This window comes from Pan paniscus, chromosome 2, assembly GCF_029289425.2.
Source record: "Pan paniscus chromosome 2, NHGRI_mPanPan1-v2.0_pri, whole genome shotgun sequence".
NCBI classification, from domain to species: Eukaryota; Metazoa; Chordata; class Mammalia; order Primates; family Hominidae; genus Pan; species Pan paniscus.
This window is the reverse complement of record NC_085926.1, coordinates 125,847,659-125,871,441: the sequence shown is the minus strand read 5'-3', so window position 1 is coordinate 125,871,441 and position 23,783 is coordinate 125,847,659. Positions and strand designations below refer to the sequence as shown.

Sequence of the window (23,783 nt, the reverse complement as noted above, 5' to 3'; positions counted from 1 at the left end):
GACCAAATAACCATTCCTACACTAAGTAATCAATAAATTCAGCTTTCGTGGTTTCATATACTGAGTGTGGTCTTATCTCTTAACAATAATTGACATTTAATCAAAAAATAGACTAAGATTCATTCATGAATACTAGAGAATGAAGACATTAAAACGTTAAAGTAACTCAACCTACTCTTTCTCTACCATGCTTTGATATATATTGTTCCTGGTGTAAAGTACAAACAACTTTCTCATTTTTCTTTTCTTTCTGAGATGGAGTTTTGCTCGTTGCCCAGGTTAGAGTGCATGGTGCGATCTTGGCTCACTGCAACCTCCGCCTCCCATGTTCAAGTGATTCTCCTGCCTCAGCCTCCTGAGTAGCTGGGACTATAGGCACCTGCCACCACGCCTGGCTTTTTGTATTTTTAGTAGAGACAGGATTTCACCATGCTGGCCAGGCTGGTCTCGAACTCCTGACCTCAGGTGATCCACCTGCCTCAGCCTTCCAAAGTGCTGGGATTACAGGATTGAGTCACCGTGCCCGGCCTCATTTTTCTTTATTTGACTAATTCCTCCCTGTGGAGTGAGTTAGCTGATCCTTCACTATGTGCACTTAACTATATGCATAGTTGATCTGTCTTGCCCTAGTTCCTGAGTTCCTTCTGGGCATAGAGCGCATCTTTCATTGCTGGGTCCTTAGCACCCAGCGTAATATTTGATGTATTCTTTGCTGCAACAAAGTATTAGTTGAGTCAAATCACAGTATGATAAAAAAAATTCAGTATCTCTTCAATGGACATTATTAGTCTATTTGACATCAATGTTACTTAATTGAATTTTACCTATTATTTAAAAAGGCTTACTTTCCACTGAATTATTTCTCCCATCAATTCTGAGAGGCCAAACTTTGCTTGTTTTCACTCATCTAGTTCCTAAGAACTATTTTCGTCCATTAATCTCTGGATGTTTGTTCCTCTCCGTTAGCCTAGGGCCCTTCTATCTCCTTCTTTCCACTTCCCTCCCTGAGATAATTCTGAATTTCTATGCTATATCTTCTTTCCCCTGCATGTGTGTTTTCTTCCTCCCTTTACATCTTTTGTAGCTCAAAGCTATGTTTTGTAATTTTATTTTTTATGTATATTGCAAATATTACTATGTCAAGTTAAATTACTCAAGAACAAAATTCAAAAACTGAAAAAGTAATAAAAGTCACATTACATTCTTATTCAAACCCAGTGGGTCAAACTATAAAGCCAACTCTTAAATTCTCATACTCTGAGAGGGAACAAAGAAAATGCAGACAAGAATGTACCCTTCATCCCAGTCATAATTTAGTGATTACCCTGTAAAACTATTTATAAAATGCTATTAAGTCAGAGGTCAAAATTAGCTAATTTGATTTCCAGCTCCTTCCCCTTCAGTTTCCAACTCCTTCCCCTTCTCTGGCTCGCCACCTGGCTTACACAGCCGCAAAACAGGGACTAAATGTAGGAATAGAGAAGAGCAGCAGCCTCATCTCCCTTACTCTCTAGAAAGCAGGAATTTCAAGACCTAGCTACTTCACCTTCAAAATTTCATCCATTCTGTTTCGCAACTTGGATTTTGTGACAGGGTCTTACAGAGCCTGTTAATTCAGGATACCAGAGACAGAGTTCTTGACCATCTGTCCACTCAAGAGCTATATTTAGGGCAAATACCTGGGGCAGTGAGTGAATTCTAGGACAATCATAGTCCCCACACTTAATAATTCCAACTAGGACAATCCCTTTTAGTCTCTTGAAGGTGTGTGCAGGTAGAATTGAGGTGTCTGGTCCTTTCAATAAGCACTAATCTTTTATTACTTTACTGTTGAAATCCTTCAATGGCTCTCCCTCATTTAGAGATAAATTATGAATTCCAAAGCATGGCATTTGAAGTTCTCTGTGGGCTGGCTCTTGTCTAGCTCTCCAGGTTCATCTCCTGCTACTGTTTCATTGTGCAGCTGGTGTTCCTGACACTCAAAACTACCGTCAGGTAACATGACATGCAACTGGTATGTTAACGACCAAGAATTCTCTCCTTGTGCTGCTCTGTTGGGCAAACCCCAACTTCTTGAAGTAAGCTCAGAGTCAATCTCTCTGTGACATCTTTTCCAAACCCCTAGATTTGTATAGGCCTCTGTAAGTAGCAATCATCGCATGGAATTCTTTCTGTTTGGTGTGTCTTCCCTGCCAGCTTTCTTGAGGTTAACCTATGCAGCAACTGTGTCCATTATATTCATATAATTATGGTTGCGGGCAAGGAAGGGAAAATTTACCCCATTAGTGTTCTGTCAGAAATATTTATTGAGCACTTATTATATGCCAGACAGGTATTAAGCTAGAGTGGTTGAATGCAGGAAAATTTCTAGTCAGTTTTACAGCTGATAAGTTAGTTCCCTCTTTCCTCCCCTTTCACTGTCTTTGCTTGTTTTGTGATGATTTTGCTATTAAATCCTAATTTGGGTACAAACTATTTCATAAGATAATCTTAGGTAAATGGATCTAACAAACGTGACTGAATGTCCACCTGCTTGCTGGGAGGAAGAAGATACTTTGTAGATGGGCCCAGGAGCCTAGCCCAGAGCTGGAGGCTTTCCCGGTACACCAGGGATTCTCACTGCCACCATGAGGGCCATCTGTACTTTGAAAGGCCCCTTTGCAAAATGAGCATTTACAGACGAGATGCTGATCTTGACTAGGGTTTGTCTGTGCTTTATCCCACTCTTCCAGTTATGGAAAAACATCACAGAATGATATGCTTACATAATGTGAACCAGTTTCCCTAAGCCACCCCATGGGGGAGGGTCTAGTTTATGATCTTTGGCAAGAGATAAGGAAACACTGTAATTCTGAAGTCCAAATCCTGAAGGCAAGAGTACCAGAGAGTACGGGGCCAGCATCAACCAATATATAACTCAGCAGGGCTACTGGCTCCACCCTCAGCTTCCTCAAGGTAAAGACAGAACTAGGGACTCCCCAAGGCCTCTGCTAACTGCTTAGGATGGCACTGAAGTGGCCTCAGTGGAACAGCAGGACAAAAGTCTATGATCTTGAGGTCAGGAAGGAACGCACAGTAAAAGTTTTGTTGTCAGATAACTGGCTTCGATTACTGCTATGCTACTTAGTAACCATCAGTTTGAATAAGGTACTTAACCTCTTTGAGGTTCCATTCTTTCCCTTTTTCTCTTTGTAAAATTATAAAACAAATATACAAAAAGAAATGTGTCTAAAACATAACAGGTATGATAACCATTCTTCCACTTCTTTATAAGATGTCATGGAAGGCCAGTGATCATAATGCAGTGATCATTACGATCATGGATATATGGAAAAGTCATATGTTGAAAGGCATCGGAGAGGTGCAGAAACAGTAAGGACTAGATGAGCTAACATTCCAGAGAGGGAAGAGCCTCTTCTAGGCTGTTTTCTGCCCTTGAGGGATTTGCTGATTCTGGACCAACGCTAAGAGCTGGATTTGGCACAGACAGAGGAACCCTGCTGAAGGAAAGAGAGACCAGGGGGGTTTTTGGCAGTTGTGTGGGGCTGTTGTGACAGATTGGTAGCTAGAGGATCTGCACAGAGGAACCTCAAACATGTGGCCAACTTTCTCCTCAAAAGCACTGATTAATGGGGCAATCTGGATTCTGGGCCAAATACTTTTAATGGTCAGAGAGAAATCTCTCACAGCTGCATGGTATATAGGTGACCAAATCTGGCTTAAGTGAGGGGCTTGCCACAAACACACATGTGGTCTCCATCTCAAGAGATCTGTCAGGTTTTGAAGTTGTTCAGGGAGGCTAAAAAGCTAAGCTAAACAACTCTGAAGTTGTTTAGAATCCCCACAGTCTTCCAGGATAGAGGAGACAGATCCTTCCAGCTTACCATCCAAAGTCAGGAGTGGCGGGGAAGACTGGCCCATGCCTAAGGAACAGGGCTGAAGCACAGAAGACTGAGACTTATTAAGGCTGCAACTTACCCTGGCCCATCCCAGGCCCTGATTGGACTGAGGGAATCAGTCCCTTGCTCTAACTTACCAAGGAAAGGCAGAATCCTCTCAGGGAGGAGATCATCAGGAGCCTCTGGTTCTTTTCCATAGCTCAGTATACAAGAAAAAAATCACCAGACATGGGCATAGGCAGGGAAATATGGCTGATCAAAGAAAAAAACATAACAGAAGCAGACTTGTGAACTATCCAAATATTGAAATAACTGATTAATAATAAGATAAAGAAAACAGAAAAAAACAGATAGACAAAAATGGATGAGAAAAGTAGAGAAATTCACAAAATAAGTGGAATCTATGAAAGAGAATAAGGTGGACATTCTAGAAATGAAAAATATAGTATCTGAAAAGAAGAAGAAAATGGCTGGGTTAACAGCAGTCTGAATACAACGGAAGACAGGATAGGTGAACTTGAAGATAGTTCAATAAAAAATATTCAAACTGAAGTATGGGAAGAAAAAAGTATGGAAGAATTCCAGTAAGACCCCAAGAGACACATGGCACATAAAGGTCTAGTGTACAGAAAATGAGCATCTCACAAGGAAAGAAGGGAGAACAAAATAGAAGCAATGTTTAAAAAGACAAAAGCTGAGAATTTCCCCAAAACTGATGAAAACATCAATCCATACATTCCAAAAGCACAGTGAACCCCAAGTAGAATAAAAACAAAGAACCCACACTTAGGCAGATCATAGTCAAATTGCTGAAAACAACAGTGAAAAGAAAAATCTCACATGAAGTCAGAGAAAAAAGGACACATTACCTTCAAAGGAACCACTATGAGACTGACATTTGCTTTTTAAATAAAAACTATGAAAGCCAGATGAAATAGACTGACATATTAAAGTGTTGACATATACTGCCGATATATAATTCTATAACCAGCAAAACATATACCTTGAAAATGAAGACAAATGAAGACATTTACGGACAATCAAAAGCCAAGAGAATTAATTACCAGGAGACTTGCACTACCATAAGTATTAAAGAAAAAAACTTAAAGGTAAAGACACTTTATTGAAAGGTTGGAAGCCTGTAACTTTAGGAAGGAGTGAAGAATGCTGAAAATGGCAATTTTGTGAATAAACATAACAGGTTGTTTAAAGAACCACAACCACAATATAAGGGTATATAAACTATATAACAGCAAAAGTACAATGGGTGGAAGGAATGAAATTAAACTGTTGTCAGGTTCTTATATTGTTTGAGAAGAGGTAAAAGTATTAACTTAAGGTAGACTGTAATAAGTCAAGATTTCATATTGAAATCTCTGGGACAACTAATACAAAATAATATAAACGGGCCAGGCGCGGTGGCTCACGCCTGTAATCCCAGCACTTTGAGAGGCCAAGACAGGCAGATCATTTGAGGCCAGGAGTTCAAGACCAGCCTGGCCAACATGGTGAAACCCCATCTCTACCGAAAATACAAAAATTATCCAGGCATGGTGGCACATGCCTGTAGTCTTAGCTACTCGGGAAGCTAAGGCAGAAAAGTCGCTTGCACCTGGGAAGCGGAGGTTGCAGTAAGCCAAGGTTGCACCACTGCACTCTAGCCTGGGTGACAGAGCAAGACTCTGTCTCAAAAAAAAAAAAAAAAGTGAAAATAAGAAGACCAGTTCAGACTCAACAAAAACATAACCCAAATGAAAACTGGGGAAGGGACTTAAACAGACCTTTCTCAAAATAAATACAAATAACCAACAAGCATATGAAAAGATGCTCATCATCACTAGCCATTATGGAAATGCAAATCAAAACCACAGAGACATCACCATTAAGATAGTTACTATTTGGCTGGGCGCGGTGGCTCACGCCTGTAATCCCAGCACTTTGGGAGGCTGAGGCGGGTGGATCATGAGGTCAGGAGATCGAGACCATCCTGGCTAACAGGGTGAAACCCTGTCTCTACTAAAAATACAAAAAATTAGCCGGGCATTGTGGTGGGCGCCTGTAGTCTCACCTACTCGGGAGGCTGAGGTAGGAGAATGGCGTGAACCTGGGAGGCGGAGCTTGCAGTGAGCCGAGATCATGCCACTGCACTCCAGCCTGGGCGACAGAGCGAGACTCCGTCTCAAAAAAAAAAAAAAAAAAAAAAAGATAGCTACTATTTTTAAAAAAAACACACAGAAAACAACCAGTGTTAGACCAGCCTAGGCAACATGGAGAAACCCCATCTCTACAAACAACAACAACAGCAAAAACAAATACCAAAATTAGCTGGGTGGGTTGGCATGAGTCTGTGGTCCCAGCTACTTAGGAGGCTGAGGTGGGAAGAGCACCTGAGCCTGGGAGGTTGAGGCTACAGTGAGCCATGATTGTGCCACGGACTCTAGCCTGAGCAACAGAGCAAGACCCTCTCTCAAAAAATAAAATAAAATAAATAACAAAAAATAAAATAAAATAGAATAAAATGTAGAGAAGAACATTTCCCCAGTACAGTAAAGGCCATTTAGGAGAATCCCGCAGCTAATGTCATAATCAGTGGGGGGGAACCTCAAAGCTTATTCTTTAAGATTTATTACAATGCAAGGATGCCTTGCCACTTCTATACAACATAGTACTGGAATTACTAGCAAGAGCAAATAGACAAGAAAAAGAAGTAAAAGCCACCCACACTGGAAAGGAAGAAGTAAAATTATCTGTTTGCAGATGACATGATCCTACATACAGACAAGCCTAAAGATTCCACAAAAAAATTGTTAGAACTAATAAATTCAGTGAAGTTACAGGATACAAAATCAACACACAAAAATCAGTTGCATTCTTTATACCAACAACCACTTATCTGACAAGGAAATAGAGAAATCTCATTTACAACAGTACCCAAAAGGATAAAATACTTAGAAATAAATTTAACCAAGAAAGTGGATAATCTCTGCACTGAACACTTTATAAAACACTGATGAAAAAAAATAAGATGCAAATCAATGGAAGCATATCCCATATTTGTAGATTTAAAGAATTAATATTGTTAAAATGTGCATATTACCCAAAGTGATATATAGATTGAACACAATCCCCATCAAAATGTCAATGAAAATTTTCACAGAAATAGAAAAAAACTATTCTAAAATCTGTGTGGAACCATGAAAGACTCCAAATTGCTGAAGTAATCTTGAGAAAAAAGAACAAAGTTAGAGTCACCAACTTCCGGATTTCAAGTTCTATTACAAAGCTATAGTGATCAAAACAGTATGGTACTGGCAATAAAAACAGACACATAAACCAATAAAATGGAATAGAGAGCCCAGAAATAAACCCAAGGATATACAGTCAACTAATTTTTGACAAGGTGCCAAGAATATACAATGGTGAAAGGACAGTCTCTTCAATAAATGATGTCAGGAAAAATGAATATCCACATGCAAAAAATGAAATTGGACCTTATCTTACACTATACACAAAAAGCAACTCAAAATGGATTAAAGACTTAAACATAAGACCTGAAATGGTAAAACTCCTAGAAGAAAACATAGGGAAAAGTTGCTTGACATTGGCCTTGGCAATTTTTTGAATATGACACCAAAACCTTAGGCAACAAAACCAAAAAATAAACAAGTCAGACTACATCAAACCAAAAAGCTTCTGTATAGAAAAGAAAAAAAAATGAAAAGACAACCTGCATATTGAAAGAAAATATTTGCAAATCATGTATCTGAAAAGGGTTAATATCCAAAATATATTAGGAACTCACACAACTCAATAGCAAAAAAAACCCAAATAACCTAATTAAAAAATGGGCAAGGGACCTGAATAGATTTTTTTTCAAAATCTATTTGTATATCAAAAAAGATATACAAATGCCCAATAGGTATATGAAAAAAGCACTCAACATCACTAATCAATAGGGAAATGCAAATCCAAACCACAGTGAGACATCATCTCATACCTGTTAAGATGGCTATTATCAAAAAGTGTTGACAATATAGAGAAAAGGGAACTCTTGTACACTGTTGATGGGAATGGAAATTGGTATGGCCATTATGGAAAAAAGTATGGAGTTTCTTCAAAAAACAGAAATAGAACTACCATGTGACCTAACAATCCCTCTTCTGTGTATACACACAAAGGAAATGAAATCAGTACCTCAAAGAGACTGCTATAGTTTGGATGTGGCTTGTCTCCACCAAAAGTCATGCTGAAATTTCATCCCCAAAGTGGCAGTGTTGGAAGGTGGGGTCAAGTGGGAGGTGTTTGGGTCATGGAGACATATCCTTCATAAATGGCTTGGTGCTGTTTTCAAAGTGGTGAGTTCTCTCTCTGGGCAGACTGGATTAGTTCTCATGAGAATAAATTAGTTCATGCAAGAGTCTGTTGTTATAAAGCCAGCATGCCCCTGGGATCTGTCTCTTCACACAGGTCAGCTTCCTCTTTGACCTTCTTTGCCATGTTATGGTGCAGCAAGAAAGCCCTTGCCAGAAGCCAAGGTCATGTCCTTGAACTTCCCAGTCTGCAGAACCGTGAACTAAATAAACCTCTTTTCCTCATACATTACCCAGTCTCTGGTATTCTGTTACAGCAACACAAGATGGACTATAGTTATATATAGTTGTATATATAGTTATATGTAGTTATATATATAGTTATATATATATAACTAACACAAGAATGCTCATCTTTATTGCAGCATTCACAATAGTCAAGATATAGAAACAATCTAAATGTTCATTAATGGATGACTGAATAAAGAAATGGAATATTATTCAGCCTTAAAAAATGAGAGCATGCAATTTGTAACAACATGGATAAACTAGACATTACACTAAGTGAAATAAGCCAGACACAGAAAAATATTGCATGAACTCAGCTATATCTGGAATATATGTAGAATGAATAAGTCTAAAGATCCATAGTACAGCATGATGACTACAGTTAATACTGTATCGTATTCTGAAAATTTGCTAAGAGTAGATATCAGGTACTCCCACCGCACATACACTTAAAAGGTATGTGAGGAGACAGATATGTTAATTAGCTTGATTATAGTAATCTTTTGACTATGTATATCAAAATATGTTGTATGCCTTAAATACATACATTTTTTAAAAGTAAATGATTGACCTTTTGTATTTGCTGACTACACTAAACCCCTTTATTAGTTCTAGAAATGTAAAAGATAGGCCCTTTGAGATTTTCTACATAGATGATCATGTCATTTGGAAATAGGGACAGGTTCATTTCTTCCCTTCTGCACAACTTTATCTTTCTTTATTGTATTAAGACTTCCACTATGATGTTGAATAATAGTGATAAGTGTATTCTTGCCTTTTTCATGAACTTAGGGGGAAAGCATATAAATTTGCCATTAAGAATGATATTGGCCGGGCATGATGGCTCATGCCTGTAATTCCAGTACTTTGGGAGGCTGAGGCGGGTGGATCACTTCAGATCAGGAGTTCAAGACCAGCCTGGCCAACATGGTGAAACCCCGTCTCTACTAATAATACAAAAATGAGCTGGGCGTGATGGCAGGTGCCTGTAACCCCAGCTACTTGGGAGGCTGGGGAGGAGAATTGCTTGAACCAGAAAGATTCCGTCTGGGAGATGGAGGTTGCAGTGAGCTGAGATCGCACCACTGCACTCCAGCCTAGGCAACAGAGTGAGACTCCATCTCAAAAAATAAAAATAATAAAAAATTAGAATGATGTTACCCATAGATTTTTCATAGGTGTCTTTTATCAGATTTAGAGGTTGAGGAAATTCTCGTATCTTCTTGGTTTGCTGAGAATTTTTCATTATGAACAAATGTCATACTCTTTCAAATGATTTTTAGGCATCAATTGATGTGATTATGTGGCTTTTCTTCTGCAGACTATAATATGGTAGATCATATTGATTGATTTCTGAATATTGAACTAATCTTGCATTCTCAGGAAAAAACGCGTTTGGCATGGTGTGTTTTCTACATATATTGCTGGGTTGAACTTGCTAATATTTTGTTAAGGATTTGCATGTTTGTGTTTATGAGTGATATTGATCTGTAGTTTTCTTTTTCTGTACTGTCTTGTCTGGTTTGGTATTAGGTAATGCTGACCTATAAAATGAGATGGGAAGTTTTCCCTCTTTGTTCTAAAAGAGGTTGCAGAATTGCTGTTATTTTTAAATGCTTGGTTAAATTCACGAGTGAAACCATTTGGAACTAGATATTTATTTTTTGAAATGTTTTAAACTAAGAATTCAATGTATTTAATCATTTTGGGGTTATATCTTTTATCTTAGGTGGCTTTTAGTAGTTTGTGGTTTTCAAAGAATTGGTCCATTTCATCTAAGTTGTCAAATGTATTTCTGTAGAGTTGTTTGTAGCACTGCCCTATTATCCTTTTAATATTTTCAGAGACTGTAGTAATATCCCTTTTCGTTTCTAATATTGGTAATCTGTACTGTATTCCTCTTTTTATTGGTTAGTCTTGCTAGTGTTTACCAACTGTATTGGCTTTTTCAAAGAAACAGATTGGTTTCATTGATTTTCCTTATTTTTTCAGCCTCTAATTTCCCTGTTTTCTGCTCCTATCTTTATTTACTTTCTTCTACTTGATTTATGTTGTTCTTTTTCTAGTTTTTAAAATCAGGGGCTTAGACTATAGACGTGAGAACTTTCTTCTTTTCTAATACAAGCACTTAATGTCATAAATTCCTTCTAAACACTGCTTTAGCAGTACTCTTCGAACTTTGATATGTTGTGTTTCCATTTTCATTCAGCATAACATATTTTCTAATTTCTCTTGAGATTTCGTCTTTAACCCATGGATTATTTAGAAATGAGTTGCTCAGTTTTCAAGTATTTGAAGACTATTCAGTTATCCTTATGTTCCACTGTGGTCAGAGAATATACTTTGTATGATTTTACTTCCTTAAATTTTGTTAAGGTTTGTTTTATGACTCAGGATATGGTCTATCTTGGTGAACATTCCATGTGCTCTTTCTGGGTGGAGTGGGCAATAAATGTCAGTTAGATCTAGTTGGTTAATGGCGTTATTGAGCTCTTTCTATATACAGGTACTTGTTGTTTTTCTATCTACTGGTTCTATTTATTATTGAGAGAGGAGTGTTAAATCTTCAATTATAATTGTGGAGTTGTCTATTTCTCCTTTCAGTTTTGTCAGATTTCACTGCATGTAATTTGGTTCTGTTGTTAGGTACATACACATTTAGTATTGTTATGTCTTCTTAGTGAATCAATTATTTTATCATTATGTAATGTCCTTCTATGCCTCTGGTAATTTTCTTTCTGCTGAAGTCTACTTTATTTGATCTTCACAAAGCCACCCCAGCTTTCTTTTGATCAGTGTTTGCATGGTATACATTTTCCAGCCTTTTACTCTTAAACTACCTATATCATCATAGTTGAAGTGGGTTTCATGTACACAGAATATTTTTAGGTCATTCTATTTGTAATCCATTCTGACAATTTCTGTCTTCTAATTGATGTCATTAGAACATCTGCATTTAAGGTAATTATTTTTGTGGCTAGATTTAGATCTACTGATTTATTGCTTGCTTTGTTTGGTCTCTCTGTGGTATTTTTTTCACTTTGTCTGATCTCTTTTAAATTATTTAAACATTTTTCAGTCTTCCATCTCAATGCATTTATTGTGATTTTTACTATATCTCTTTGAATAGCATTTCTTTTGGGATTACAAAATATGTACTTATTTCATAGTCTACTTAGTATCAGTATTTTAACACTATAACTGGAATGTTGGAATCTTCGCCTTATAGTTCCATTTACCCTCCCTCTTTCATGCTTTGTAAATATATGTCTCATAGATTACACCTAAATACATTGAAAAACCCTCCCTGAGATCTCCCTGGTACTTTCAGTTCCCAAATGTTCCCTTTTTCGGTTCTCTGGCTAGAAACTTGAGGTTCTAGTTACCCCTCTCTGCCATATATTTCTGCATTTGGAAGCTTGTTGGGCTCAAGTGACAAGACAAGAGAGAAAGGAAAAGACGAAAGCAACGTGGGTTGACCACACCCTCTTGGAACTGCAGCTTGACTAAATGGAGAGGAAGTTTCTTCTCCCTTTGAGTTTTGGCTCTTGCTGGTCATCATTGCCATGGGATTGTCTAGGTATTGAGATGTAAGAGTACAGAGAAAAGAGAGAAAAAAGTGAGGGGATATCTACATTCTGATAATTACAACCTCCCTTTTCAGTAACTCATGCCGGAGCCAGACAGATTTTCTTGGAGCTCTCTCTGTGCACAGTGGCCACTTCCGGGTTTCTAGTTGCGTTGACTTCAGGCTAGGGGCTATCAGAGGAGAAAACATAGTAAGTCCTATGGTAGTGGTACTTAAAATTCTGGTGTTCTTTCTTGATGTACCTACTTCTGTTTACAGAGTCTTCAAATACTTGCATTCTGTCCATGTTTTATAGTTGTATTCAGTGGGAGAGAACGTGAAGTGTGCTTACTCCATTTTACCTAGAGCCAGAAACTCTATTAATCGATTTTGCTTTAAAGTATATTTTTGCTAATATTAATAAACAGCTATACCAGCTTTCTTTTAGTTAGAATTTACCTAAAATGTATTTTTCAATCAAGTCATATTTTAAACAGAATACGGTTGGTTTTCTTTCCAACAGATGGATAATCTTTGCCTTTTAACTGAAGCATTTAGTGCATTTCCATTTAATATAATTGTTGGTACATTTCATCTAATATCTAGCTTTTTATTTCATGTTATCAGTTGTCTTGTTTATTCTATTTCTTCTTTCTTACTTATTGCATTCTTTTGCACTGATCTTTAACTCTATTTTTCCCATTTGTTAGTTTAAAATTTGTATACTCTGTATTGTCTTAGTGGTAAGCCTAGAAATTTCGCATGCATACTTAATGTCTGCATCAAATGTTGCAAATTTAATCCTTTCCTTGGTCCTCCTCCTGGATAATCAGGGGATCTTAGGACACTTTCACTCTACTCACCCTTGTCCCAACTTGTTATTATAATTTTGATTTCATTTCTTTTACTACTATTTTATCACTGTTTAAAAATATTAATTATTATTTTATGTCAATTTAATATTTGTAACTGATATTAAAATAGTCTATCTTAAATATTGAACTGTGAAATGTTTCCATTTACCCATATGTTTACCACATTCTTTGCTCTTCATTTCATCTTGCATTTTAGATCTTCAATCTGGGATCACATTTTTTGCTTAAAGACATACTTTAAAATTCCTTTATGGTGGTCTGCTGGTGGTCTGCTTTCAGTTTTACCTCATCTGAAAATGTCTTTATTTCATCCGTATTCTTGAAAGACCATCTCATTAGGTATAGAATTCTACTTTAGCATTTATTTTCTCCTAGCACATTAAACATGCAATTTAACTGTCTTTTGGATTCCATTATTCTGTTGATAAGTCAGATGTCAATCTGTCACTTCTTAAAAGTAATCAGTCTGTTTTCTTAATCTGCTTTTAAGATATTCTCTTTTCATTGGTGTTTTTCAGTTTCATGATCACTACAAATCTAAGTATACATTTCTTGTTTGTTTGTTGTGCTTGGCATTCACTATTTTTGCTTGTTTGTGTGCATTAGTGCCTTTCACTGGTTTTAGAAAATCCTCACCCATTTTTCTTCAGATATTGCTTCTGTTCTGTTCTCTTTCCTCTCCTTGTAGAACTCTGTTAAACATTATTAATCCCCTCACTCTATTACCCATCTATCTTAACTTTTCTTCTACTTAAAAAAAATCTTTGTGATGCACTCTGGGCAAATTCTTCAGAACTCTCTTCTATTCACTAATTTTCAGAACTTTCTCCTATTCACTAATTTTCTCTTTATCTTTGTGTGATCTGCTCTCAAATATACCTATGAGGTTTTAATATTGTTATATATTTTTACATCCCTTGCAGTTATAAAGTCACTTCTTACCCAAACATTTTTGATCATTCTCTATCATTTTCTATTTCCTGATGATATTGTAAATTTTATTCTTTTATTTCTTTAAACAGAGTAAGCACACTATTTGTCTGACACTTCCAGTATGTGAGGTCTCCACTGTTTTGTTGTTGTTGTTGTTTTTCTGGCCATTATTTCCACCAGTTCTTGCTCAAGGTGTCTTGTTTCATTAACTGTGGAATGCTTATTTTCCTTGGAAAATTATTTGTGGGGGATTTTTGAGGTCTAGGATAAAGATGCATTTCTTGAGAGAATGTGAATTTGCTTTTTCCAGGTACCTGACCACACTACCAGTCTGAGGCATTTTAAAATAAATTCATGATTCAAGCTTTTTCTTTTCTTTTTTCCCACTTGGGTATGCGAATTTGGGTTGCAATTCCACTCAAGAGCTTATTTATGATTATTACTTCTCAGGGATGTATGAGCCTTTCATCAGTAACTTTCTCAATGCCAAGATGTTTCTTTGAAGTCCTCTGAGATGAGAGATGTAAGGCAGGTTTACTTCTAGTATATGGTTACACAGAGGCTATAGCTCTTTGAAGTACCAGCTTTATGTACATAGTAACTCTAATTAGATTTCCCACCTTGAGTAATTTTGGTAAGCTGCAAGCCTGGGAAACTAAAGCTTACAATTTTCCAGGCTTGATAAATGTTTGGGTGTCCTGCACATTTACTTATTGAGACAACTTAGATACCACATTATACACCCATTGTGTGTACAATTTAGTGATTTTTAGTATATTTACAAAACTATGCAGCCGTCAGCACAAACCAGTAAAGGTAAGTAAAGTTGGTTGATAGCGCTGTTCAAATCTTCTAAAACCTTGCTGATACTCAGTCTAATCCTATCAATTCTTGATAGTAGTATAAATCTCCATTGATGATTGTTTGACTATTTCTCATGTCATTTTTTTTTCTTTCTGTACTCCTGAGTGGAGCCTTGCTCTGTCACCCAGGCTAGAATGCAGTGGCATGATCTCAGCTCACTGCAACTTCTGTCTCCCGGGTTCAAGAGATTCTCCTGCCTCAGCCTCCCAAGTGGCTGGGACTATAGGCATATGCCACCATACCCGGCTAATTTTTGTATTTTTAGTAGAGACAGGGTTTCACCACGTTGGCCACTCTGGTGTTGAACTTCTGACCTCAAGTGATCCGCCTACCTTGGCCTCCCAAAGTGCTGAGATTACAGGCATGAGCCACCATGCCCAGCCTCATCTCAGGTTTTGCTTCATGTATTTTAGTTCTCTCTTTTTGGGTATGACACGTTTATAATTGATATATTTTCCTGATATTATTGGCAATTTTATTATCATGAAATTTTCCTGTTTGTCTGTAGTAAAAGTTCTACTCTATTTTGTCTGATGATATAGTCACTGCACCTCTCTTAATATTACTTTTTGCATTTTATGTCTTTATTATAAAATGATAGTAAATATTTGTCTATTTGAATACAAAATGTGTCTCTTATAGAGAGCATATATTTGATTTTAATTTCTTATTCAGTATGAAAATCTTTGCCTTTTGATTAGGGTGTTTGGTCCATTCCCTTTTGATGTAATTTTTGATAATGACTGGCTATACATCTGCCATTTTGCTATTTATTTTCTATGTCTTGTAACTTTTTTTCTGTTCCTCCTTTGCTGCCCTCTCTTGTATTTAACACATTTTTAAGTGCATCATTTTCTTTTGTAACTTTCTTTGAGCAGGCGGCTCACTATATTGCCCAGGCTGGTCTTGAACTCTTGGGCTCAAGTGATCCTCCCACCTCAGCCTTCCAAGTAGCTGGGATTACAGGTGCATGCCACTGTGCCTGGCTTCTTTAGTTGACTTTTAAACTATTTTTTAAAATCTCCGTGGTTGCTCTAAAATTCTAACATGTATTTTACTTTATCATCCTCTATTTTAGGTTAATACTGAGTTGATTTCATTACAAACAGCAACTTTGTTCCAAAATAACCCCATTTTCTCCTCCTCTACTCTCTGATATTGTCATATATATTACATCTGCATATGTGAAAAACCCAACTATATAGTATCACAATTGCTGCTTTACAGATGGTCCCCAACTTAATGATGGTTTGGGCATTTCAACTTAGGACATTTCAACTTCATGATGGGCTTATCAGGGTATAAAATACATTTTTTACTTTCTATATTTTCAACCTATGATGGGTTTTTATTGGAACATAATGCCACTGTAAGTTGAGGAGCATCTGTATTCTTTTATATCTTTTAAATAAATTAAGAGAAGAAAAAAGAAAAACACGTCCTATGCAGCCCTTTATATTTCCTTATATATTTACCATTTATTGTGCTATTCGTTTCTTCCTGTGGACACAGGTTACTGTATAGCATCACCTCCTTTCTGTCTGAAGGATTTTAGTGTTCTTTTAGTATTTCTTGTAAGTCTGCTAGCCACATATTATCTCCATCTTTAGTCATCTGGGATGTCTATTTCACCTTAAGTTTTGAAGCACAGTTTTCCTGGATACAGAATTCTTGATTGATCAGTTTTTTTTTCTCGTAACACTTTGAATATAATATTCCACTGCCTAGTTGCCTCTATTGTTTCTGGTAAGTCTCATCTGTTAAGTATACTCGTTTCCTTCTACATGATACGGCGTTTTACCTTGCTGCTTTTAAGAATTTTCTGTCTTTAGTAGTTCTTCTGTTATGTATTTAGGTGAGGATCTCTGGGAATGTATCCTGCATGAGGTCTGATAAACTTCTTTGCTCTGTAGATTAATGTTTCCCCATCAAATTTCAGAAAATTTTGACTATTACTTGTCTCTCTCATTTCCTTTTGGGATTCCCATTAAACATCTGTTCATAGGTTTGATATTCCATCTGACTCTGAGCCCTGCTAATTTTTCTCCAATTTTTTCTCTCTTCTTCAGATTATATAATCTCTATAGATTTCAAGTTCATTGATTCTTTCTTCTAACATATCAAAAGTGCTCCTGAGCCCCTTCAGGGCATTTTTATTTGGTTTATTTTACTTCACAAGTTTAACATTTCCACTGGTTCTTTTAGATAATTTCTATTCTTTATCAATATCAAAGTGGAGTCATTGTCATATTTTCCTTTAATTCTTTAAAATTGGTGTTCATTAATTCTTTGAACATATATTTGATAGTCACTTTGAAGACTTTGCCTTTGCCTCCTAAATCCAACATCCAGGCTCACTCAGAGACAACTTCTATTGAATACTTCTGCACCACCCCCACCCCCAAATGGGTTATGCTTTTCTGTTTCTTTTCCTTTGCTTGTGTTGTGATTTTTTGTTGGTACTGGACATTATGGATAATATATTGTAGCAACTTTTTATCCTGATTTTATTTTTTTCCTTGAGGGTTTCTTTCTTTTCCATTTTTTGACTGCCTTTTTGTTGTTGTTTTTAACTAATTTACCTAAACGGAACATGCCTCTTCTACTGTTTGCTGCAGTTTCCCCTCTGTTTTCAGAAATTATCATTTTTATATTTTAGCCTATGAGTTACCCTTATTTCTGCATAGCTTAGTCTCTGTCAATGACTGGTGGTTGTAGTCAAACACCAGTAAGTCTTCCACTGTCTCCTGGTGGATCTGCATGGGAGTACCTTAAAAGTTCAAATAGTTTCCAAGTCTGCTATGACATTTACCTTCTGCCTGGTCCTCTTGGATCTGCTCTCTACATGTGCTCAACCTACCAGTCATCTAGGAATGTGTGGAGAGCTTGGGCTGTCTATGGCGCTGCATGTTTATGCAGCTTTCTTGGCCTCCAGGGAATGAGTTTCTCAAGTCTCTCTGTGACTTTCTGATTTCCAGGATCTTCCTGTTAAATTTCTGGCCAGTTCCTTTGTGGGCTGTTGTACCAACCAGGACTAAGATCTCAGCCTAGGAGAACTGTAGGCTTTTCCTATTTTCCACTGTGAGTGTGGGTTTTCCACCCTCTACTCACAAACATGTCAGCCCCCTTTGGCAAAAAAAAAGCTGCTAGTTTTTGTAGCCTTGTAGCCAGCCCCACTCTAGCAGTATTACCATGTTGAATGAGCTGGGGTGAGGAACAGCACCTCAGGAGAGAATGCTACAGACTGCCTGAAGTCTTACTTCAAGCTCAGTATTGTTTTTAAATAAAGAAACTATTCTCAATTTGTTATTTATGATTGATTTCTAGAGATCTAAAATGGTAGTTTTTGACAAATTTGCCTGGTTTTGTTTTATTTTATTTTTAAGTATAGAATGTTGACTTTTTCCGTTCTTCATAGTTGGAAATCTGCTTTCATTTGGCTTTTGGCCTGCTAAATTCTTACCGGCATGTCAGATCTTAAAAGGTTTCTAAAGCTATGCTTTACAATGTTTTTAGGTTTTTCTCAGTCAGAGGATGAGTCTCGATATCTAGCCAACTATATAGAAGACAGTTAATAATTTATCTGCTTTTATGACTATTAAGTGAAACTTTAAGCAAAGAATTTAGCAAAGTCTCTGTAACAAAGGGGCTCAATAAACAGAATTTACAATATCTGAACACTTATATTGTAGGAATTATACTTATATTATCTTAATATCTCAAAGAGGTAGGCAATCCCATTTCAATATTAGCAATAGCAACATAAAAAGATTTACCAGACCAAGAATATATAGGTAGTACGTCAGGATTTCAATCCAAATATACTCAACTCCAAAGCTAGTGTCTTCCCTACTTTACCATGCTGCCTTCCTGGTGAAGGAGGTTTCAGTGGCTGCTTTTTGGGAGATACCCTGTAGACTATCTAGGACATAGTAAGAAATTAAATCCATTATAGGGATTAGAAAGAGGGCTTATTGTTATACTAATTGACAGTGACCCAAAACACAGTGGGGGTACATATAGATTCCTAAAAGCAGACAGGGCTTTTGCTGAGATAATGTGAATGACTGAAAGTAATAAGGTTTTAGGGTTCTATATGATAGTTGCCCGAATTCCAATTATATATACAGTGAACAATTAAATATGAACTAAGACTACTACAAAAATACCTAAACAACTGAACTACATTCTATTTCAAAGTTTATAAATATATTTGGGAATTAAGTAGCAAATGCTGAGGAAGTTGACCCTTTTGGGCTGAATCTTACAGGGTGGTAAAGCTCACTGGGGTGATCATGAATCTGTTCTCCAGTTCTGAATATTCAAAAACTAGAGTGTAAGCTACTGTAAAAACCTTCCTAATTAGTCTCTCCACTTCCAGTTTCTTCTTCTCTTTGCTGTGTTCTTTATATGCTTATCTCACAAGTTTTTCTAAAACATTCTTTAATGGTGTTGCTTCTGTGTGGTTTCTTACTGTTCACTAGTATTTCCTTAATTCTTCATCCAAAGGCCTCTATAATCTGCTTCTCAGTTTACTACTCAGCTCTTTCTCTCAGAACTCCCTGTCCCTGGTGGACCCATTTACCTTCTTTTATCCTCTACTCTCACCACTTTCATTCTCACCTCCAAACCACTGCTTATTCCACTCTCCTTCTTTGTTCTTTTTTGCCCCCTCCCATTGCACCTTTTCCTGGAGCATGCTCTTTTCTAGATTTCATCCACTCAAATCTTACAAGTTCTTTTAAATCTACCTCCTTTCATTCATTCAATGGACAGTGTCCATGCCATGAAGTGTAAGCTCCCACGAGTGCCTTTCCCATGTAGTTTATCAAACAATATATTATCATTTAAATTCCACATCTAGCCTCGTTGTGGCTCCACTTTAGGGGGAAATCTCATTCTGGTCCAATTGATACATCACTTTTATCCCACTTTTGGCTGCCCCCAACTTTAATATGTTTAGTAGATAGGCCCTTCATCCCCTTGAGTGATACACCTATCCTAGGTGATCTATCATAGGTTAGGGATTGTCTCTTCTGGGCCTGTGACATAGTATATGGTTATAACAAAGTAAGAAATATATATCAAGAGAAAAAACTTAATTATAAGTGAATCTCATAACTGAGGTAGTCATAAATTATGTTGTGTAATGTTCTTGTTATTAAAATCATAAAATAACTACTAATGCTTGAGTGCATTAATTATTTTGCTTCATGCTGTGCAAACAGCTAAGAGATAATGGCCTCCCTTTAGTAAAAAAAAAAATCATCATGATAATAGTTTCTATTTAAATGCTTAGTTTGCTTCCATTCCCTATTTCATATTTCTTCCTTGCCATTTCTTTGCTATCCATCATCTTCCCCATGTTTTTCCCGTTAGCCATCAATGCAGATTGGATGAAATAAAGAATTGGCATAGGTATCATTTCATCAGTCCAGTCAACCTCCCTGCCTCATTGTTTCTTTCCCATACTTAGGGAGGTAAGGGAAGGTGATAGAGAATAATGTTAGGCAGATGGAATGTACTTAAAAGAGCTAAGGACTTAACAAAACAGGAAAAATCAAGGAATGGAGAAGGATAGGGGATACATAGGGGATGTTGTGGAATTGTTTTTACCCATCTTAGTGGAACTGAAGTCTTTTACCAATTCTTGTTAGTTATGGTTAGTACAAGACCATATATATAAGAAGTACAAGACACACATAAGAAAAAAGTGCATTCAAATGAAAATTGTTTGATAACACCTCTCTAGAAATTTGGTGGGTTAGGCAAAATGAGGATTGGCACAATCTGTGGCACAGTCTTACCTATAGTGGCTTTCTCTTCTAATGGCACAGATCCATCACAGTTGGTGCAAAGCCCACATTTCATTGACTAAAAGTGACCAAAGGCCTATTCCTATTTCAAAGTATATTACTTGGTAGTATATATAAGGATGTATCATTATTGTTTTTACATTCCAAGGCACTTGTAAATGCCATAAAAATAATTTTGCTCTCAATATGTCAATGGACTTCCTTTAATCTTATTTGACTGTGCTCTAGAAAACAAGAAATAAAAGACAAAGTTCAGCTAGTTGTATATAAATTTGAACTGGAATACAAATGCAAAGGAGAACGTTTCATTTTTGCTGAGGCAAACTGCTGAGGAAAATAAAAGTAGTTATACTGTTAGCAATCTGCTTCTTCTTACCCAAAACATAAATCTCACTGTTGACTACAGCTGTACTGAATCGGTACTTAGAGTACTTCATGGGTGCCCGCACACTCCATTGATCTTGGCTGGGGTCATACTGCAACAGTTTGTTGCTTAATCGATCAGGTTCTTCATCAGGAAGATCCATCTGTATGAAATATGACAGCCAATATAATAACATATCATTTAGCAATCTTTGTGAGTACATGAATGCAATTAATCAAAGCAGACAGCCAAGGAGATAAATAGAGGTTAACTGCAGTGACTCATACTCACAAACACACCAAACCCCATGACGGGGGTTATAAGTATACTGTCAATATCAGAGGAATTTATATTCTGAAATAATGGGCCAAGGTGCATGGTTATAGCAAACAATTTGTGATCTTAGCAGTGAGACATTCATTACAGCTTTTTTTTTTTTAAAGAAGCAACTGCAAAGCCTTAAAAACAAAACCAAGCTCTCTTGAATAGTATTTAAAGTGTAATTCTATTTTACCAAACTTTATAGCTGTTGATTTTAATATTTGTGAGAAACTAATTTTAATAATTTAGAAGGCATTTTCTTTATATTTTTCTAATCCACATGAAACAAAGTTGCCAAAACATTGTAGTGTCTTCATAATTATTTTTACACCATAATTATGGCCTATATAGGAATTGTGTGAATTCAATTTTCAAGATTTATTGACTAATATAAATTATTTGCAGTTATTTTAACATACTTATTTGATATATTTTTAATGACTAGAGAAGGTACAAATTAAACAAATTTTTCTTACACAGATGTGGCTTTTCCTATTCATAAATGTTAGGTGAAATAATATTTTTTGTATACATGTATGTGGAACTTAATATGACTTCAAGCTAAGGATTCATGAGTGCCATTTTTTTGGGATGCAAGTGTTCAACAAAGAAATAACTGGCATACTTATGAAAGTTTATGCAATTAATTTTAGTTAACCACTTTAAATATACCAAGAGTTATGCTCACCATGGCACATGCACAACCCTGTGTGATCTTGCAATTGTTATACAAGGTACTCAATCGGGTAGCAAAGCCTTTCCTCTATGAGGTAAACGTTCATGTTATCTGTTCAGAAACTTTATAAATTAACAAACGTTGACTTTATGGTTTTAATTTTCCTTCTAATTTAAGTATTTAATCTCTATTTTAGTGAAAAAATGCAAAGAAAAGCCTCTAAGTTGTTTTTGGGGCTTATGCATGCAAAATTAACTATGTAAATGGATAGTTTTAAAAAAGTTTAATTACAAATAATCTGTCAGCTTTCTCCTGCTAGCTGTGATGAAATCTGTACTACGTTTTGACATATAGCAGAAAAAATTAAATGTGTTACATGTGAGGTTTAAGTTTTTAAAACAGGTATGATATACTATATATAAATGGCAAAATCCAAGCTTCTGGAATGAATGCAAATAGCATCAGTTTTATCATGAAGAAAACTTGGAGAAACAAAAAATAATACAGGCAAAAATAAATTTACTTTATGCCATGAGGATGACCAATGAGCTAGTGAGATTAATTTTTATTAGAAAGTCCGGCTGGCGAGGGCATGAGGCAGCTGAAGTGATCCTAAGAAGAGTGCTCCAAGGCACCAGGAGAGGACATCCGGAGGGGAGGGAGAAGGCCACCATGGCCACACACCCCTGACTTTTCATTTTGGTTTGCCATCACTTCACTGGGCTTCAATAGAAACAGCATTCTGGGTTCTCTGCCTGCTGATGCCCAATAAAAACATCAAGTGTTACAATCACAATATGCTTGCATAGAGATGATTGTGCCATCACAGATCGGTATTCTGGTGTCTCACTTAGAGTAAGAATTTTAAATATGGAAAAGGCCTATGAGTTACTTGCCTCAGGTCACAGAGCTATTAGACACACAGAACTGGATGAGGATCCAGCTTCTCTTCCTCCTAGTTAGATGCTCCCTACAGATAATCCCTCAGCACAAATATCTTTCATAATTAGCAAAAATGGGAGGATTATAAAGAGCACAGCATGAAAACTGAATCAAGTCATGTCTATGAAAACACACTTTAAAAATCCATTCTCCTAAATTGCTTTAACACTTTAAAACCTTGAGTTATATTCTATAAAACAGAAAGCATTTTACCAAAATGTAAGTCACACTCTTTTAGCATTCAACAACTACAACAATGTTTAACATAGCAGCCAGACTCAGTATAGCCATGCCAATTATGTATACAGGAAATTTCTTAACCTGAGGGGTCCAGCCTCCAATTACATAAAGTTTATTATTCACTGTCACTACAGCATGACATGCCAATTGCAGTGGAAGGGGAGACACCCTTTTCCAATTGTCCCGTTCTACAGAGTACTTATCAACACAGTTTGTAATAAGATACTGGTTTTTAATTTTCATCTGTCCTCCTATAACATAAAGGTCATTATGAATACTGCCCAGAGCATAGAGTTCTCGAAATTCAGCTGTGCATAACTTTTCCCAAAACTGGTTTCCTCTATCATGATACCTGCAAAAGAGAGAGAGGGTATCCAGGATTAGAGGTAACATGAAAGCAATTTACCCAAGAAATACACTTATTTATTTTCTGACCAAAAATAATGAGATATGGTTCTTCCAATTGGAGGACAAAAAACATTAATACAAGAAAATGACACAGGTTTGCTTTTTTTTTAAGGAATAATGAACAAAATGTAATGTGCTTTAAAATAATTAGCCACATATACCTGAAGAGTTTTGGGGAAAATATAGAGAAAAAGTATAGATTTTCCAGGAGTAGCCTTCATCTTCTAATTCTGGGAAAGAAAATCAAGAATGGATAGAAAGTTTTTCAGCAAATCATTT

The 23,783-nt window shown here is 36.5% G+C and overlaps 1 protein-coding gene and 1 long non-coding RNA gene across 7 annotated transcripts in view; one reads left to right on the top strand and one right to left on the bottom strand.

The window, feature by feature from the left end:
• The window catches only part of LOC129397438 (uncharacterized), a 198,163-nt gene that overhangs the window by 98,741 nt on the left and 75,639 nt on the right, over nucleotides 1-23,783 (top strand). The window lies entirely within an intron of this gene.
• The window catches only part of KBTBD12 (kelch repeat and BTB domain containing 12), a 77,674-nt gene that overhangs the window by 37,824 nt on the left and 16,067 nt on the right, over nucleotides 1-23,783 (bottom strand). For both annotated transcript variants that reach the window (XM_055110395.2, XM_057301888.1), the window contains exons 3-4: nucleotides 23,178-23,448; nucleotides 20,930-21,080 (exon numbers count right to left, since the gene is read on the bottom strand). In XM_055110395.2, coding sequence (XP_054966370.1) covers nucleotides 20,930-21,080; nucleotides 23,178-23,448 — 422 coding nt within the window. The remainder of the gene's footprint in view (nucleotides 1-20,929; nucleotides 21,081-23,177; nucleotides 23,449-23,783) is intronic.